Consider the following 18,578-nt stretch of genomic DNA (forward strand, 5'->3'; position numbering starts at 1 on the left):
CAATGCAATCTCTTAGCATTCTAACAAGAGTCTGTTCAAACTGGGAATGCATGCATAGCTTAAGAAGAGTAAGTGATGCCTGTTTTCTCAGGGCTAGTTCTCCTCTAAATCTGACTATTTGAATCTCTTAACACTTTGGATGGGAAGGCAGGAGACCTTATTCCTCTTGGGATGATGGGCTCCAGGTTTGCATGACACTGTGAGAGGGAGGAGAATAGAAGGCATATTGCATTGTTTTAGTGTCATGCTCAGGAACTTCTGGAAAGGGAGAGGGAGAACAGGCCACTTCTCCCTTTACAGGTTACCTTCGACTGGAAGAAGATAGCATTTTCCTCATCCCTTCCCACCATCTTATCCAAGGGTTTGTCTACACAAATGTTTAGTTTGTGGCAAGCTGGAGTGTGAATCTACCGCGCAATAGCCAGCTGCATACTAACTGTCGTGCACTAACAGTTCCTTGGAGTGCTTTGATCTACTCCTGTTTCAAAGCAGTGTAGATCAAAGCACACTAAGGGACTGTTCGTGCACGGCAACAGGGTACATATAGATAGTTAGTGAGCAGCAGGTGAATATGGGATATATTCATGCTCCAGTTTGCCACAAACTAAATGTTTGGGTAGACAAGCCCTCAGTTAAGTTTGTATAAATTCTGCCTATGAGCTCTCTGGTCTGCTTCATTGCCATGATGAATTTTACTTTATAATGTTACAGTGTACCCAGTTTATTGTGAGATTGTCAATCATTAAATAACATAATTTGAGAGAACCTAATTTTAATAATCTGCATGACTGTTGGAGAAACTAGTCCCAATAAACTCTCTGATACTTCTGAAGGAAGTGCCTTTTGGAAGACCAGGATTGTAAATGACTTCCTGAAGTTAATGTGTTCACTAAAAGTTTGAGGTCTGGCTGTCCCAGATAAGAATAATTCAATTTCAAAAAGTTGTTAAAGTTCTGATGAGGAAGATAAATGTTTAATTATTACTACTTGTTTGAAATACTTGCAATAATATAAATAGCAAACTAGCCAACTCCTTATGGGTACACCTTTATATATTTTAATAGTAAGACGGACAAGTTAGGCCCACCACTGCGAACTGGAAGAGATGTGCAAAGGTTGTATGACAGTGATACAAAAGCAGACAGTACCGTCAAAAGACCAAATGAGTTGTTGCCCATTAACAAGTAAGTATTGCAAATCAGTGTGGTTTATCTATTTTTCAGATATGTTCCCCAAAAAGGGTTGGGATATTAAAAGCATCTTGTGACTTTTGAAATATGCAAAGCTTCCTAATGAAGTTGTTACCTAATGACATTGTAACAAACTTGCTGCCCCCTTTTTTGTGTCATTGTGACTGTCTTGATAGACCAAAACCAGTGTCTTGTGGGAAGGAGGAAATTAATACGTAACTTGACACATTAGTCTGTATAAGTATAACTTTCATATTGGATACAATGTTTTATGGTAGGACAGAAAACATAATATATTGTTTGTACCTGAAGACCTTTTCAACCGTCATTTCTTCCTTCGTTGACTCCAGTTTATTATATTTACTCTTATTTCATGTTTACAATGCTGGTACAAAGCAGTTATATAGCAAGCATTTAAACATATAGAACAATAAATAAAAAAAAAAGAACACAACCATAGGCATATCACATAGATAAGTCATTACAACAAGATAGCTTATCGGTTGCATTTAGCTTTCAGTAGCTATTAAAAGCCGACACACACACCATTGCTTCAACATGTAGAGAAATATTCTATATTTCATATATCTTTTGAATAGAAAATAGATGCAGTGTCCTAGATATCACTTTGAAATAACTGGGCAAATGCTGATTTTTAAATGGCAAACACTTTATCTGTAATATTTTAAGGTAAATTGTTATGGAAGAGTTAGTTACAAATGGTGACACGTTGGGAAAATACACAAGAAATGAATATTACTTATTAAGGGGATGCTTTCAAATAATAAAAACAATTTTCCTACATTAATTGTTCTCAGATGCTGTTTTAATTTTTAAAAAAATGTAAACTAAAACATTTCCAGAGACTATTTAGACTAAAATATTCAGACTTGAGTGCCTAAAGTTAGATTCCAATAGGAAAAAACAGTGGCCTTTTTTCCTGAGATGCACAGCATCTGCATCTTCTATTGGCTTCAGTTGGAGCTGGTAGAGTGCTCAGCACCTCTGGAAACCAGGACACTTTTTAAAAATTTATTTAGATGCCTAATATTAAGCATGCAAGTTTGAAAAATCAGGTGCTAGTAATTTGCACAGTGAACATGCTTTAATGGACATGCCTTATATCAACAAAGAGGATGTGACCTGGAAGAGAACTACTGGCGTGAAAGGTATGGACTTTTTGGCAGTCCCAGGAGTCCTACCACTGACACTAATTTTTGACCTACACATGTACCCTTGTAGTCATAGGATAATGATCGACTGTTCTTACTGGAGAGCTTCTTTTGAGAGCTTGGCATCTAGACAAACACTGCCACTATAAGAGTTTGTATTGTCCTACTATGAATATTCCAACCATATGTAGAAATGTCACTGTTGTGATTATGTCCACTCAGCTACCCAAGCAGATCATGTAATTTGAAGAACCTGTGGTGGCGAAAGTGGGCTCCATAAATTCTAAACTCCTAGTGCACTGGCTATAATCAAGGTTGCCCAACGAGTTCCCATTATAAGCCCTGTTTTCAGTTACTTATAATTTTGCCAAAGTTTAACCATTTGGGCTGAAATGTTCCATTAGAGGTGTCTGCCTCAGGCTGCACTTTTTTTTTTAATTTCAGCCAAAACTGTTCAGCTATTTCAGAGAATGAGGTTAGAGAAAATCACATTTTGCCCTTTAAAAACTTTGTTGGCAACCTTTTCTTAGAAAAACTCCACTGCATCTATGCTTTGCAACAGGGACTGGAAATTTGGCAGGGGGTGGCCTTTGTGATAGTGATGTGCTTTTGGACATCCCTATTAAAAATGTGCCCAAATTTGAGCAAGTTAGAAGGTTTAGAAAAAAAAAATCACAGTTTGCACATGCTCAGTGCAGAATTGTTTAAGAGCAAAAATCTCCAAAGATTCCATCCTCACTGACCAACTGACTCCACTTGGATTGGGAGCTCTGGGATGGAGGGGAGATTAGAACTGGTTGGAAGAGAGTTTGAGGCTGGGAGCTGTGTGTAGGGAACTGGTCGAGGTTGAGTAAGGAGACTTGGAGCTTGGAAGGTAGGGGAATACTGAACAAGGACACTGGGAGCCATTGAGGGACAAGCTGAACAAAGACAAGCTGAACAAGGACACTGGGAGCCATTGAAGGAGACAGCTGGGGACTGGGAGCCAGTTGGCTGGGCTGGGGTGGGTGGGGAGCAGCAAGATCGGATGATGTGCTGGGGTGGAAAACTGGGACTGGCTGGACAAGGAGAACCAGGGTCGGGGGGGATTGGGAAAGGGGAGACAAAACTGACAAGGAGCTAGGTTTTGGACTGGCTGGACAAAGAAAGTAGGTAGACAGGATGAGTGGTCTGGGGAAGGAGACTAGAACTGGGAGTCAGTGGTCATGAGGAGGAAAGATACAGATGGGATGAGGAGCCAGGAAAGGAGAACTGAGACTGACTAGGAGGGGGGTGGATCTAGGACTGGCATTGCAAGGAGACTGAAACAGATAAGCCTGAATGGAGAGTGGGAATGGGTGGGCAAAGAAAACAGGACTGAGACAAGGAGCTGAGGGGGAGGTAGAAACAGGACTATGAAAGGTTGGAGGGTATAGGACAGAAGAGGACAAACTTGGGGGGAATGGGCAGAATAGTCTGTGCCCATTAGAGTAGAGAGGTCTATGCAGTGGATCTACAGATTCTAACTCTGTTGATGAACAATGTGGGTGTCAGTATGATGCTGCCTGATGAAATTTCATTTTCCAGTTTGCTGTTTTAAAAGCCTAGGAAATTGTGCACAAAAAATACATTAAAAGACATTATTGAGGTTGCAAAGTCGAGCACTCAAAAGTTAAGAAATGCCAGAATTAAGGTTGCCTTTGTAATTTTAATTTGCCCCCCTTGTGCATATGCATTAGTATGCAGTCTTTAATTATATGATCGAATACTATTTTTTACACAGGACCCTGACATCATTCAGTTCACAGGAAGTACCTGCTCTGGGGATGAATCAGGGTTGCATGTTAAAGGAGGCTGTGGTCTGTAGGATATTGAGGAAGTGGAAGATGCTTATTATTTGTAGTACTGGGGCAGGTGGGTATAGGCCTGCCCAGAACTAAAGGCCTGCCCCCTCAGCTAAAGAGGAGGAACCACTAGACCCAGGCTACAGCAGATTTCTGGGGACAACAACTGAAAGAAACAGGATTCAGAGTGAGGTCAAAGATTAAAATGAGAGAACCAGAGGGGACACAAAGCAGAGAACCCCAGACAGTGCCCTCTGCTCTTCAAAGGCATCCAGAGTAGAAGGTGTGCAGTGAATGAGGCAGGGGATAGCAGGATGAGAAAGGCGGGTCTTATCATCGAGACAGTTAAATGTTGCCCTGGAGAACTGGATTGTATCTTTGCTTTTGCCACAGAGTTCCTATGTGATGCTGGGCAAGTCACTTAAACCAGACTTTTTGCAGGTGATCACTAATTGTGTGTTCATCGTTTTCTAGGTGCCTGACTTCACAACCTGAGTCTTGATTTTAAAAAGTGCTGAGCACTCACTGCTGCAACTGAAGTCCATGAGAACTGTGCTTTTAACAATCAGGTCCTAGGTGTCTCAAATTGGGCACCCAAAATTAGGGGATATTGTTTACCTTAATGTCTCTGTGAATCAAGTTCCTTATCTGTAAAATGGGGATAATAATTCCTTGTCATCTCAGAGGTGTGTTGTGGAAATATATTCTTTAGTGTTTATGAAGCACTCATACTATAATGATGAGCATGGTAGACAAGCCCACGAAGAAATACATAATTCTGTTTTCAGAGCAGGATTTGAATAGTGGGCAGTAAATGAGGCCTGTGGGCACACACTGAATGATAAATAGTTGCTCATGAGTTCATCACTCATGCACTGAATGAGGCAGGGACCCTGTGGGAAAAAACGGTATGTGATAATGTAATTAAAGACTGTATGCACATGCACAAGGAGACTGAATTAAGGTTGCCCAGGCAAGCAATTCTGGCATTTCCAAAATGTTGAGTGCTTGACTTTGCAATCTTAATAATGTACTTTTAACTAACTTTTTGAGTGTAATTTGCACTTATATTGTGGCTTTTTGATTCCACAATGCTTTTATAAAGTAATCCTTACAATGCTGTTGGTAAGTAGGTAGGAAAGCAGCCCATCCTACAGACAGGAACAATAAAGGAGAAAGTTTGCGACCAGCCTGATGTCACAAAGTCAATCTGTGAGCAGGGGCTATAGGCCAAATTACTCGCTGGCGTAAGTGGGAGGCATACTTGTGTGCTTAATTATTAGATCACTCCCCTCACTTCGGGTTTTTCACAGCAGCGTTCAGGCCACTGGGTCCAAATCGCAGGGGTCAAGAATCCTACCTTAATCTACCCTTGGCTATTACTGATGAAGGTAAATTTTTTAAAAAAATAAATACATTCCTCAACACACTGTCCAGTGTGTCGTAAATTTTTGGAACAAGACAACAGAACTTATCTTTAATCATTGGTAGTGAAGGGTGCTTCCTCCTCCCCGTTCCTCTTGATGGTGGCAATGCTACTCAGGGATAACATCCATGCTATCCCTGCTCAGGAATAGCACAGCTTGTCAGTGCTCTGATGTTTCTCCATTTCTTCAAAGTGAGCAACTGTCTGGAGATTTGAATGGGACAGAACAATCCTTTAGCTGGGTATCACCACCCGACTTCCCTTCTTGTGTGTGGGGATTCTTGAGAGAGCTTCTGCCTCTGTGTTGCTGCAGTATTGAACTAAGGATTTGACAAGCCATAAAAGATGTGTGCTGCTACCCTGTTGGATAAAAGTTATTCCCCCATCCGCATGCTTAGGAGGAAGAGGCTGGACCATGAGGGCATCACCATCCTTCATAAGCAGGGGAGTAACAGCCACCTCCAATGGCTGCTGTGGCTGGGTTCAGTATTATGGGAAAAAGAAGGCAGTGGCCATGGCTCACCTAAGAATTGACTGTGAAGGGGAGCAAGGCATCCATCTGCCTAAAGATTCTTCCACCTCTTCAAGGCCACCAGTCAGTTGCTTTTCACTCTTCTAGCAGTCCTAACAGAGCCATAAAATCACTTTTAGCCTGGCTGCAAAGAGGTGGAAATGTTCTATACCATGAGCAATCAATAGAGAGTGCATGTGCTCTATTCTAGTGTGATGCAGAATGAAAGGTTGGGAGTAGGAGTGAAATGCTTCTCCATTAGCCAAAAGGGTTGCAGTGTTATCATCACTGGTCCAGGTTCTGGCACTCTGTGGTCCTCAGACCTTGCTAATCATGCTACGGCTTTTCACTCTGTCATTGGTGGGGTTAATGAGGCTCTATCATTTTTACAAAGTATTGGCAATGTTGTGCCTGGGTGGTTTGTTGAACCTGTTTATTTAATTCACTGACTATCTACTCTCTTCCAGACCCACTGTGAAAACTCGAATATCAACCCCTCCAAGTATGGCAAAAAACACGGGCACAGGTGCTCTAGCAAACAAAAGGAAAATCTATAATGCAGAAAGTTACTCAAGCAGGTAGTTTTTAACTTTGTAATCTTGTAAGTAAATAGAAACATTTTAGGGGAGTACTCTCTACAGGAAATGATGGGAAGGGTGGTACACAGACAGTTATGGGAATCTCTTAATTCAATATTCTTTGGTAGATTTAACAATTTTAGTATGCTTTGACTGTAGATCTGGCATATTTAGAGCTGTAGCTTAGTGTAAAAGTAAAATTTCACCCATCCAAGTGTGTAAGGCTGAGCATTAGAAGTTTCAATAGACTTGTGAAAAGGTTATGAGAATGGCTCTTTCAACCTACATTTAAGTCAATTGCTGCTAACTGAAGAAGAGAAAATAGGGAGTTTATAGTTCTAACTCCACATGATCTGAGGGTGATACGGTGGGTGCGATTTTTCCGAGGTTCACAGTGCTAATATTTCTTTGACTATATACTTTCATTTGTTAAAGATATATTTAGGGTTACTTTCCAACAAAACCTTTGATATCTCAGTGATAGAATTTCTAGTTAGACTAACTTGTGACTTGAATATTTCTTCCTGCTTCTAGGATTCTGGTGTTAGTTTCCTTTAGCATCTCTCTTTTCATTTCAAAGTAGGGAGCACTTTGGAAAGGGTGTACAATATATTTCAAGTAGGTAGGCTGCTTATCCCTTTTATGGCACAAACTTTAAAGCAGGGATCGGCAACCTTTGGCACGCAGCCTGCCAAGCTAAGCACCCTGGTGGGCTGGGCCAGTTTGTTTACCTGCTGTGTCTGCAGGTTCGGCCAATTGTGGCTCCCACTGGCCGCGGTTCACCGCTCCAGGCCAATGGGGGCGGCGGGAAGTGGCGCGGGCCGAGGAATGTGCTGGCCGCCGCTTCCCGCCACCCCCATTGGCCTGGCGTGACGAACCGCGGTCAGTGGGAGCCGCGATCGGCCGAACGTGCGGACGCATCAGGTAAACAAACCGGCCCGGCCCGCCAGGGTGGCGGGCCACGTGCTGAAGGTTGCCGATCCCTGGTTTAAAGTATATATTTGTCAGTTCTTAAAAAATAGTAATTCTTTGCAAAGGATTAGAATGGATACTTATACCAAGTTGCACTGTATTAAATTATATTCTGAACGTTTGTTATCTGAATTTTCAGGTCTGATGGTAAAATTGGGTATGATAGTGGAGACTACTCATCCTCAGTCAATGGAGGAAGTACAAAAAGCAGCGATGAAAATTCACCTGTACAGTTATCAAAATTTTGCCATGAATGTGGAACCAGATACCCAGTGGAATGGGCAAAGTTCTGCTGTGAATGTGGAATTCGAAGAATGGTTGTGTGAATACAGTCATAAAGGCAAAGAAAGCAAGCAAACAAAAAAACGAAACAAAAACAAAAAAAAAAGAAAGAAACCCAGAGCTTCAGTTGCATATTGCAGCATGGAATGCTGGAGCACTCCTTCCTGTTAGATTTCATGCTGCAAACATCCTGAAATACCATGTTGTAGTAATTTACTGAGTGCAATCCTTTTGGTTACATAGTTATTTATATATAAATATATATACTGTATATAAAAATAACAGGTACCTAAAACTGTGCCATTCAAGGACATTCTAATCTCTGTTGGAAAATATTTTAAACTAAGTAGAGATGTGTTTGGCAACTTAGCAAATAGAAATGGATCTTTTTGTAGAACCCTGGTATGTAAAATATTCTAGCTATGAAACATTTGGGCTTAAAAAATGCTTCTGAGAAGGAATCAGACACATTTATGGGACACTAACTAAGAAACTGTCTTTTAAGGAAGTATGAAAACTGCATGAGCAGCTCCTATAACTTTCTAATGAAAATATTAAAAGATTGTCTTTGGTTAAAGAGATTAAACCATACTATTCTAATGAGCTTCCATGGTTATTTTCTGGCACTGCTTCGAAAAGATTTGTTAAAGCAAATGGACTGAAGTGCTGTGTGAAAGTATTGTTCACCTATGTGAAGAATAATAGGAATTGAATAAGAACCAATGAAGGTTATTACATATTTACAGCCAGCAGTATGGGACCAGGCATTTTTTTTAAAAGCTATGTTTTTCATAATGACATACTTTCCTTTCCATAACTGTCCACATGAGTCTTATCCAACAGCTCCCATCTCTCCTTCCAGAGATGTCTGCAAGTTCCTGCTCCCTTCACTTTCCTCCTCTTTCTCCAGAAGGAAAGACAAAATAATTTACTCCAGAATTTTAAAATAAAGTTTCTTGGATATGTATTGAGATTTTCCAGTGGATGGCTTTAATGGATGATTATCATAGATGATATAAATAATTTGTACATCCATTTTTTAAATAGTCCTTATAATGTATCTAACATGATAGAGGTCCATATAGTTATATGAAACTGGTACTGTAAGTTTTGATAGAAGTCATCACTTCCTTTATTCTTATCCCTGTGCAAAAGCACAGCCATTTGTTTTATGGAGCAATTATGCTTCATGGGATAGTGTGAATATTTAATTATTCTGTCTGCAATTTCTGCATTCTCCTGGGCTGTGTACCGCAGCCATTGAAGTCAATAGCAAAACTCACATTGACTTCCAGGGAAGCAGAATCAGACACCTTAGCTGTTTAACTTTTGTAATATGACAACCAGCGGGGGCAGTTTAAATAACCAGGCAAAAGCTGAGTTTCTTAGTCTGTGTCTGAATTTAAATGTTTCTGGTATGTGACGTTTGCTTTGAAGTGTTTTAAACTATTTTGGTTTCCCAGGGAAAAACAATCTGAAAGAATCTAATTGTGCCTTTCCCAAATTAACTGTGCTGACTTGTCCAAAATTGTTACTTGTTACTTTTAATTCATTGCTGCCACTAGTATAGCAGATGTATGATTTTTGTTAAGGTGGTATATTGAAGCTTTTTGCCACATATGGTATGACATTGCAATATTTTCAATTAATGTAATCCAAAAGTACTATTCATATTTTTGGAGAATACAGATAATGGGGCCAAAATACAAACAAAATGTATTTGATATCCATTTTGTGGATACCTTTCTCTGATTTTTATGGATATCTTTAGGAACTTGAAGATGTCATTTTGTGGGCCCTAAACTATTATTGCTATTTTAGGATGACCAAGTCCAGTGGTACAGAATTGTTTGGTAATCTTTCTGAGAAATTAAATGCTTCTAGGAATTGTCCCTTTACCAGGTGTATTGACATCTTTTCTAATTCTCCAATATGGCCACTGAGCTGCCCATGTTTAGTGTGTAAGAGTGGATAACTATTAAATGTGATGTTGTATAATAGGTAGCCAAAAATGGGCTCAGCCAAGGGATACTGAAGGTTCATAGGCCCAAAAGCTGATTTAGTTTCTGTTCTTATATATGTTGGCAAATTAAATGTTATCAGTTTTTAAAAAAATAAATGGTAGCAGCCCAGCACTCATCATGAGTAAACCTGTAATAACAGCAATGTGTGCGTACAGTATAAAGGGAAAGTTTAGTAAGGAAACAGATTAGTTTCAAACTTACAAGGATTTTATTGTGAATAATGAGAGGAGTGAAGGAATTCTCTACAAAATTATGAAAGCCTGTCCTTTGAAACCATAAATGCCAAGTTTCCCAATTCATACAATACATGGATTTATATTCACTGCTCTTTGAGCTGTTGTGTAATGCAGTGCTTCAAAGTCAGGTTTTAGAAAATTATCCTAGAGTTATGCACCATTTATTTTCTTTTAATTGAAATTTTGTGTGTATTAGTCTAAAGTTTAATTCAGCATTACAACTCAGTAAATTTAAACCTTGATTATTGACAAAATGTAACATTTAATAATGTGCACGTTTGAAACTTCTATAATAAAGACATGAAAACACTAACATAAAATTTGATTATCCAGTTTGTTACTGCATACTGAGGCTATATTCAGTATGTTAAGGTTTGTTTATCAAAATGTTTTTATTATCTAATATTATAGATTTTTCATGTATCTAGTGCTATCTACAGAGGACTGCATTGCATACTGTTGCAGCACAGACTGCTGCCTTTCCATCCAAATGTTTGTTAGCAAACAAAAACGGAATGGTTTTCATAATACTCATTGCAGATGAAACACATAAGGAACATAATTAAGTATCATATAAAAAGCAAGAAATAAGCATGGTGATTGAAGGAAGATTAGTGAAGAACTTGAAAGCTCAGTGTACATCTCTCCAAGAATATGTATAAGCATATGTTCTGTGTGAACTCTTCAAAAGTTATTATCCAAAATTAAATTAATAAAGCTAAGCTAATCCATTTTAATTAAAATGGGAAGAACACTAGAGAAGGATTATGAACCCCAAAACTACTGAATAACAACATGCACTAACTGTACATTTTAAAAATCTCTGAATAATTTTGTTGGTGTAATTATATGGTTACAGTATTACTTTCACCTCCAGGACCTTGACAACTTTTATTATCTACTATATATATTGTGCTATTAGTTCTCTTGCAAAGGTTCTCTCATTCTGTAGGAGGGAATCAGTGAAGGGTTCTTGCATGAAGAGCCAGCTCTGAAGTGAAGGTTAATGGTAGGTTCCACAGTTGCCAACTTTCATGTGGTAAATAAGCACCCTGACTTTCACAATAAGCCTAAAATCAAGCTAATCCCATTTCAAAACAAGGCCAAAACAAGCCAGTCTCTAAGAACCCCAACACTCTATGTGACTAGATCCCACCCAGCGTGCAGTCTGGGGACTGGGGTGGGCCCGCTGTGCACCCCTAACTCTCTCACCCCCTTGCCCCTGCTCCCCCCCCCCTTGCCCCTGCTTGCCGGGAGCCAATCAAGAAAAAGAAGCAGCAAGCTACAAGCCCAACATGCTATAAACCAAAAACTAGCCAACAAGCAACTCACAAGCCAATTAAGCCAAAAACAAGCCCAATTTCTGTGGGTTTTTTTCGTGGGTTTGGCCCTGCATGCCATCTTGGCTGCCATACCATCTTCCCTATCCTGAAGGTGTTGAGTGCTGCCTCTTTTTAGGATTTAGACCACCAGCACCTAGAAAAGCATTTCTGTGCCCCAGAAAGCAGACACCAGACTTAGTGTCTTGCCTTCTCCTCTGCCTGTCCGTTTCTCCCTCATTCCATCTCACATTTTTCATTAAAAATTGAACTTTTAGGCGGAGCTTTTCAAAGGGATTTGGACTCCCCATTACGTTTCCCTCGGTGGGTTTGAAAATCTCAATCTTTAAGGTTTGTTGCCCAGTAATGAGACCCAGCTTGATGTTAGGAGCTCTCCATGGTGCTCTGGCACTGAATCTGCTCCTACAGTGCATCTAATAATCAGTCTTTCATTGCACATGCTACAGCGACTGAGGGAAACAGAGTGCTGACTGCAAAGTGCATTTCAGCAACAGCCCCAATGTTAGAACGTCATGGAGGGTGTCTGTTACTGAGAGGAAGTGGCTCAGTGTTGTGATGGTGCAGTGGTGGGCAGGGAGGAATAGGTAAAAAAATTTTCCTGATGGAAATAGCGGAACAGTATCTCTGCAGTAGCTTAAATGCTGCGTGCTGGCATCCCGCATGACTAGTCTACTGAACATGAAATCAAATAATATTGTCTGAATGCTATAAAAATCCCCTAGAAATGTTAGTTATCAGTCACATTGATTCTGTATTGTATGGGGAATAAAACACTCCTGGTAGAAGCTTTCTGAAATCATTACTGGAAAAATTGTGTTGCTAGAAAAGGGACTATTTTACTACTTAATTTTATTGTTTTTGCTAAGCAGTGAAACTTAAATGGGAACAAGGTGTTGTGCTTGCAACTGTGTGTCAAACACTGAAAATAAATGTACATGAAATGATGGTTAATGAAATTGAGTGAATTTTATTTGCTTGCCCAAAAAATAATTTCTTGCCTGGGGCGAGTGAGTGAGTAGACTTTTTTAAGGCTCATTTATTATTAATCTGTGGGTATGTATCTTTTTTTAAATTCAAAATATAATGGAGTACAGAGTTCTATTGCATTTTGATAAGCACAGTTGATTCAAAACCAGATTAGCCTGTGGTGTGTTAGTTTCTTTTTAACCCACTAGTAAGGTTAAATCATGGCCTCACTTTATCCATGTCATAAAAATAATATTTGGTAGGAAATTATTAGCAGTGTTTAGTAAGTTAGCACTCACTCAGCTCCTTGAGACTTTCTTCCTAGATGTACAATACGAGGGTTGTCTGGTACATATTTCCAGATGAAAAGTTAGTTTTTTTTTTTTATTGTTTACATATATTAAAGTGCAAACATGTTACCATGCTCATGGGCACTAAATAGAGCCATTAAATATGTCACGAGCAATTGAAAAACTTTACACATTTTCCCTTTACAAATATGAACATTCTTCATTTGATATATACTAATTGAAAAGTATTTTTCCCCATGTAAATAATAGCCCTTGAGACTTAATCAGATGTATTTTGAAGTTTCATTCCGTTCAAAACCACTAATGCAAATGTAGTTATAGAATAACAGCAGTCTGGTGTGGGCTTTTGGCAGAAGTAGTGTGGGATTTGCGCCTGATCCAATGCTGAGCACTCAACAGCTGCTGGCCCTGTGTGTGTCTCTTATATGTATCTTCATAAGCCAAAGCACCCATTTATTTATTTTTATGCCAGTGTTTCACCTGTTTTATATAAATGGTTCATTATTGTATCTGATATTATTAGAGTTGTCATTACTGGATCTGTCATTGTTTATGCCTGGCACTTTAATGCATCGAATACTCTCATATTTGTCACTATCAAGAGTCCGATTTCTATCAAATGGCTTGAGTTTCTTGATCACTTATTTGCTATGTGAAGTTTGAATTCTCAAGTGTCAATTCCATTTTAATTTGCAAATGTAATTTGTAAATAGCTCACCCTATACAATCTTGCCACTTGTTAACAATAAAGCAGATCTGCTGGATAAAGCATTATCTTGTACGTTTCTGTATTGTCAAGTGTAAGTTGTCTCAAAAAGTAGCCTAGCATTGTTTTGTTTAGTACTGTGTTTGAATCATGTACATTTTTGAATTCCCAAGGACCACAGGAAATACATGTGTAATGCCTGCTCCTAACATTTGGGCCAGCTACTGTCTTCTCCTGTGAGCAGAGACAGCTGAAACACTGCAAGTAAAACTTTCAAAAGCATGTACATGAATTTTATTGAGAATGAGGCTCCCAGGTGTCTCAACCCATTTTGAAAATGTGACTGACTCTCCTAAATCACTAAGGACTTTGGAAAATTTTATCCTGAATTTTAATTAGTGTTTGTACAACTCTTGGAAGACGTAAAGTTTTGTCTAACTGAGAAGAGTTATCTTCATATTTATATACCTACTATTGAGTATGATTAGTTTATATAGAGCTTTTAGTCTCCTGTTTGCCTTTTTTCTGACAATGTAAAGGAGTTATTTTAATGCATAGCCAATCACTGTGATATCTGTGTTGTAAATGTAAATCTCATCTATATTTCTCTTGTGTTAGATTCTTTGATGTGAACAGAAGCTGTAATTCATAGGATTTTTTTGTCCAGTCCAGCTGAATTGAGACAGAGTTCCTCTTTTCATCTTCATTCCCCCCACACTGCCCTAATTTCAAAGCTGCTCCAATTGGCATTTTTTTCTGGCCCCACCACACCCTCCTCAGGTCCTATTTTTGCTGCAGAGAAAAGCAGATACTTCCTCTTCTGTACTCTGGGTGAAACTCATTCCTGTATAGAGGTGTGTGGCGGGGCGACAACTCACCGGCGCGGCGCCTCCTGCTGGTCATCCTGGGAATTAGCTCTTCCAGCCTCTGGAGCGCCCTCTGCAGGCCAGTGTCTCGCCTGCCACTGGCCCCCATGTCCCTCCCGGACCCCAGTGCCCTTTACATCAGGGTTCTGCCCCCTAGCAGCAACCCGCAATCTGGGTCTCCCCACCCAGGGGAACCCCCAACCCCCTATCCCTACCTTGCCTCAGTGACTACTGCCAGTCATCGTCTAGCCCCCGCTCCCTGGGGCAGACTGCAGTCTATAAACCACCCATCATCAGCAAGGGGGGTTGGACCAGCTGCCTCTGCCTATATCTGGGCTGCCCCTCTGCAGCCCTAGTACCTTTCTGTGGGTCCTTAACTCGACCTGCAGCCTGGGGCTTTGATAGGCTGGAGCTCCCTCTGCCCTTCCCCAGCACTGCTCCACCCTAGGTACCCTCCTCAGCTTCCCAGGCAGCCAGGTCCTTCTCTCTCAAAGACTAGAGAGAGAGTGGCCTCTACAGCCTCTGGCCCTCAGCCCTGTTATAGAGCCAGCTGTGGCCTGATTGGGGCGTAGCCCCAGCTGAGGCTGCTTCCCCCAATCAGCCTAGCTTTACCAGCCACAGCCCTCTCCAGGGCTGCTTTAACCCCTTCAGGGCCGGAGCGGGGTGACCACCCCGCTACGCACCATTTAGATCTACTGGAGCCCTATCTTGAGGATGCAAGTTGTGCATAGGCCATGGGTGCTCTGCATAAGGTGAATTTCACGCTGCCTGAGTGAGTAACTTGCAAAAGATTCTTTTCCCTGGGGAAATGAGTCTTTTTAAAAGTCTCCCCCAGGAATTCTGCGTTTTTGGAATTGAGTGCAATGCTTGGGGTAGGTTTTGCCAAGTGCTTCCCCTTGCCTCCATACTAGTGAGTTTCAGCAGCTCCTCACCTGTTCTGGTAGCCACTGGCTTAGCTGTCTCATGCTTTGTTGCATAAGAGATTGGGGGAACAACAGGGATTTCAGTAAAGTGGATTTAGCACCTGAACATTGGCTTACCCTCCTTCAGGATCACTATCGTGCTTCCATTGTGAGCCAGCTCTTCACTTTGCTGATGTGTGGTGGGGACAGCACCAGAGCTGCTTTTGAAACACTGCCACTGTTTCCTACCACAACTTGCGTCATGCCACAAAGCCCGCAGGACAGTTCTAGTTAAGGGAAGGAAAATGCTCTCACCGAAGCCCTGCATAGACAATTACTATGCTGGCTTCTTTTTGCCCTGAGGACTTCAGAGAGGACCCTCACCTTGAGACCAATTTCCTATCTGACCACTCAGTCCATCACCAGAGGAACCCTAACCAGATACCTTTTTTGTGCTGCCTATGCTGCTCACCCAACCCTGCTAAATTACTAAAACCCTCTTGTGACAAGATCACTTCTTGTCATGCACAGGTTTAGTTTAAAAAAAAACCAAAACCTGGTCATCCAGGAGAAGCTGCTTCTATCACCCTTTAACTTTTGTCTCAGAAATAGAAATCTGGAAATTGATTTGCTAAGTGGTCTTTGCAAAATTGCTATTCATAGCCCATTTACTGTTCATTCTTGCGGGCTAGAGAAAGTTATAAACTGAAAGTAAACAAGTCAAGGAATGCAAGTCATCGTGACAAGCAGCACTGGTGAATAAGAAGTGAATAATCTGCACTTGGCAATAAGATACAAACAGGCAGGATATTTATTAAGAAAAACAGACCGCATACAATTTTATAGTTTCTCAAGTCAGAATTATGATCTCCGCTTGCTTGCAGGCCCCTGTTATGTTAATTTTGATGGTGTAAGTGGACCCAGAGAGTCCAAGGTGCTAACATGACCCTGCCATTGTACAACACTAAACTGTTAAACAAGGTTTTAGGGTTCCAGCACAGAAACCTCAGCCTGCTAAGTCCCATCGAAAACACTCCATTAAAAATCTTCATAACCTTTGATTAAAGATACAAACAAAGAAGGAGACAGTTCAAGCATTTGAAATGTACAGTATGAAGTAAGGCTTTCATTTTAATGTATCGCTTTTTTCTTTTCCTTGAGAGAGTTTTTTTTTTATAAAGGAACCCCCCCTGTTTGACAATCTTTTAGATGGTATTTAAGATGGTAATATCCTTTTTGAGGAAAAGAGAACAAGTTAATTGAGATTAACAGTAGCAGCAGCTCCAGCCTAAATCCAATCCTGCTTCCTTTAAGACTAAACAAGACACACACATACACAAGGGGGGAGAAAAGCTAGAAAATGCAGCTTCTGACTTTGGTGCTGATTCTTACTTTCAACCTTGCTGCTGCAGAAATACAGGCACAGTCCAATCAGCCACCCCGAGACTTGGCTAACTTGTATCAGCATCACAGCATTCCTTTTAGCTGCCTCATTGTTCACAGGGATCACAGCACTTCTGAAAGAAACACTCTTGACCAGCTAAGCCAGGCTTTTATTAAACAGAAGGCAAAAAAGAGATGGATAGGAAAGAGGGGAAATAGGGTAGGGGAAGAAAAAAGACACATGAGGGAGGGAGTACTAGCAGGAACCAAAGTCTGATATCCTGGCTGATGTTTAGGACTTAACCCATGCTGGTGGAGGTGGTGACGTAATTGGTTTCCTTCTCTCTCTCTGGCTCTGGTCTCAGGATCAGGAGATTGAAGGCTGAACGGTGTCACAGTGGCTTCTGGGATCCCAGAAGATGGTAAGGTGACAACCATGATGGAGCAGCTGATTCCTTTTTGTCCTGCTGTCCTCTGACCTGTTTGATCCTCCTTTTGAAGCCTTTTTTAAGAACCCACAAAAGGGATCCATAGGTGCAATAACCCATCGCCCCATTATTTTGTCCACCAGTTACACCTAATTTCTGGCAAACCAATTTTGGTCCATTAATTTCCGATTCCATTCTCTTCTTTGTTTGGTATAAGTAGACATTTTTGTTCAGACCTCTTCAGTCTTTCTGTCTCTAAATTTGGCTAACTGTTATAAACAAGTTTATGTAACTGGTTGAGTTGGCCTTTTGTTACCATGGACAACGTAGAGTACAGGCCTTGGCATACCTATATTTTGACTGCTACTGAGGACCGTGCCAAAGCACAGCACTTGGCCTTTCTTAGGATTCCAACAGGCTTATACTTTTTCCAGTTAGTCCCTGGTGGGTTCTCCTTTGCTAATGGCAGCGATTATTAGGAAATTGGTCCTGGCTTTAGACTGTTGCTGAATTTTCAAGGAAATTCAGTTGCTACTTCCTCAGAAAAACCAGCTGTAACTGATTTATTCTGAAAACTTCAGATTAGTTTTACAGCTATATCAGACAATGAATGATTGTTTGGTTATTTCATTTAACAAAGGTACTTGAAGCAGATATTTATGAAGTTATTGGGAGGTGAACTATCTCCAATTCAACAGGTAAATCATTAATATTTCGAGGATTTTCTTGCCCTGCTGTATTAGGAGGAGAACATCACCCGACAGACATTTAAATTGTTTTATTTAACTAAAACAACGTTATGTATTCTGGATTTTTTTCTTCAACAGCAAACAAATAATAATTTAACAAAACAAGCATATGAATTTTTGAATTTAGTTAAACATTCAAGTTTTTCAAAATCAGGTTTGTTATTGTTAAAATTATTTTTAACTAAAATAGTTAAATTAAATACTTTAAAAAAAATGAAATTGACTGTGTCATCCTGGTCAACACAAGAATCTTAAAATATTGGCTTTTGCAGCTAACTCAATTGTCTTCACCTTCATTTTCCTGTTTGTTCATAATCTGGAAAAGAAAAACAAGCTTTCCTGCTTTTTCAGGTCCCAACAATTTCTCAATTTGGAGTGAATTGGTCCAAAGGAAGAAAATATTCTTTCTACACCAGCAGAAGAAGCTACTGCTGTTAAAAGTGAGATTATCACTTCAACAGTTTCTGAATCCACGTGCTTAAGTGACTTCCACCAGTTCACTGGTGTGACTTTCTTTAAAACATCATCAGCAAACATATATTTGTTGAATGGTTCACCCTTAGCTCTGAAGTTTATTATAGTTGGCATTATGGCGGGATGATTGCTGGATGTCCATGTAATAGCCAACTCCTCTTCTTCAGCAGTTAAGGTTTGACCCTCATACTGAGTATTGAGAATATTTGCAAGAAAATGAGCTGGAGATAGTGCTTATC

The 18,578-nt window shown here is 40.3% G+C and overlaps 1 protein-coding gene across 1 annotated transcript in view; it reads left to right on the forward strand.

Moving 5' to 3' along the window:
* The window catches only part of ZC2HC1A (zinc finger C2HC-type containing 1A), a 59,181-nt gene extending 49,692 nt beyond the window's left edge, over positions 1-9,489 (forward strand). Inside the window, exons 8-10 of the mRNA XM_026662724.2 lie at positions 1,065-1,184; positions 6,590-6,700; positions 7,812-9,489. Of these exons, the coding sequence (XP_026518509.1) occupies positions 1,065-1,184; positions 6,590-6,700; positions 7,812-7,998 (418 nt within the window). The 3' untranslated portion in view covers positions 7,999-9,489. The remainder of the gene's footprint in view (positions 1-1,064; positions 1,185-6,589; positions 6,701-7,811) is intronic.
* Positions 9,490-18,578: the final 9,089 nt, after the last annotated feature.

This window comes from Terrapene carolina, unplaced genomic scaffold, assembly GCF_002925995.2.
Source record: "Terrapene carolina triunguis isolate 2854851 unplaced genomic scaffold, T_m_triunguis-2.0 Scaffold58, whole genome shotgun sequence".
Classification (NCBI taxonomy): Eukaryota; Metazoa; Chordata; order Testudines; family Emydidae; genus Terrapene; species Terrapene triunguis.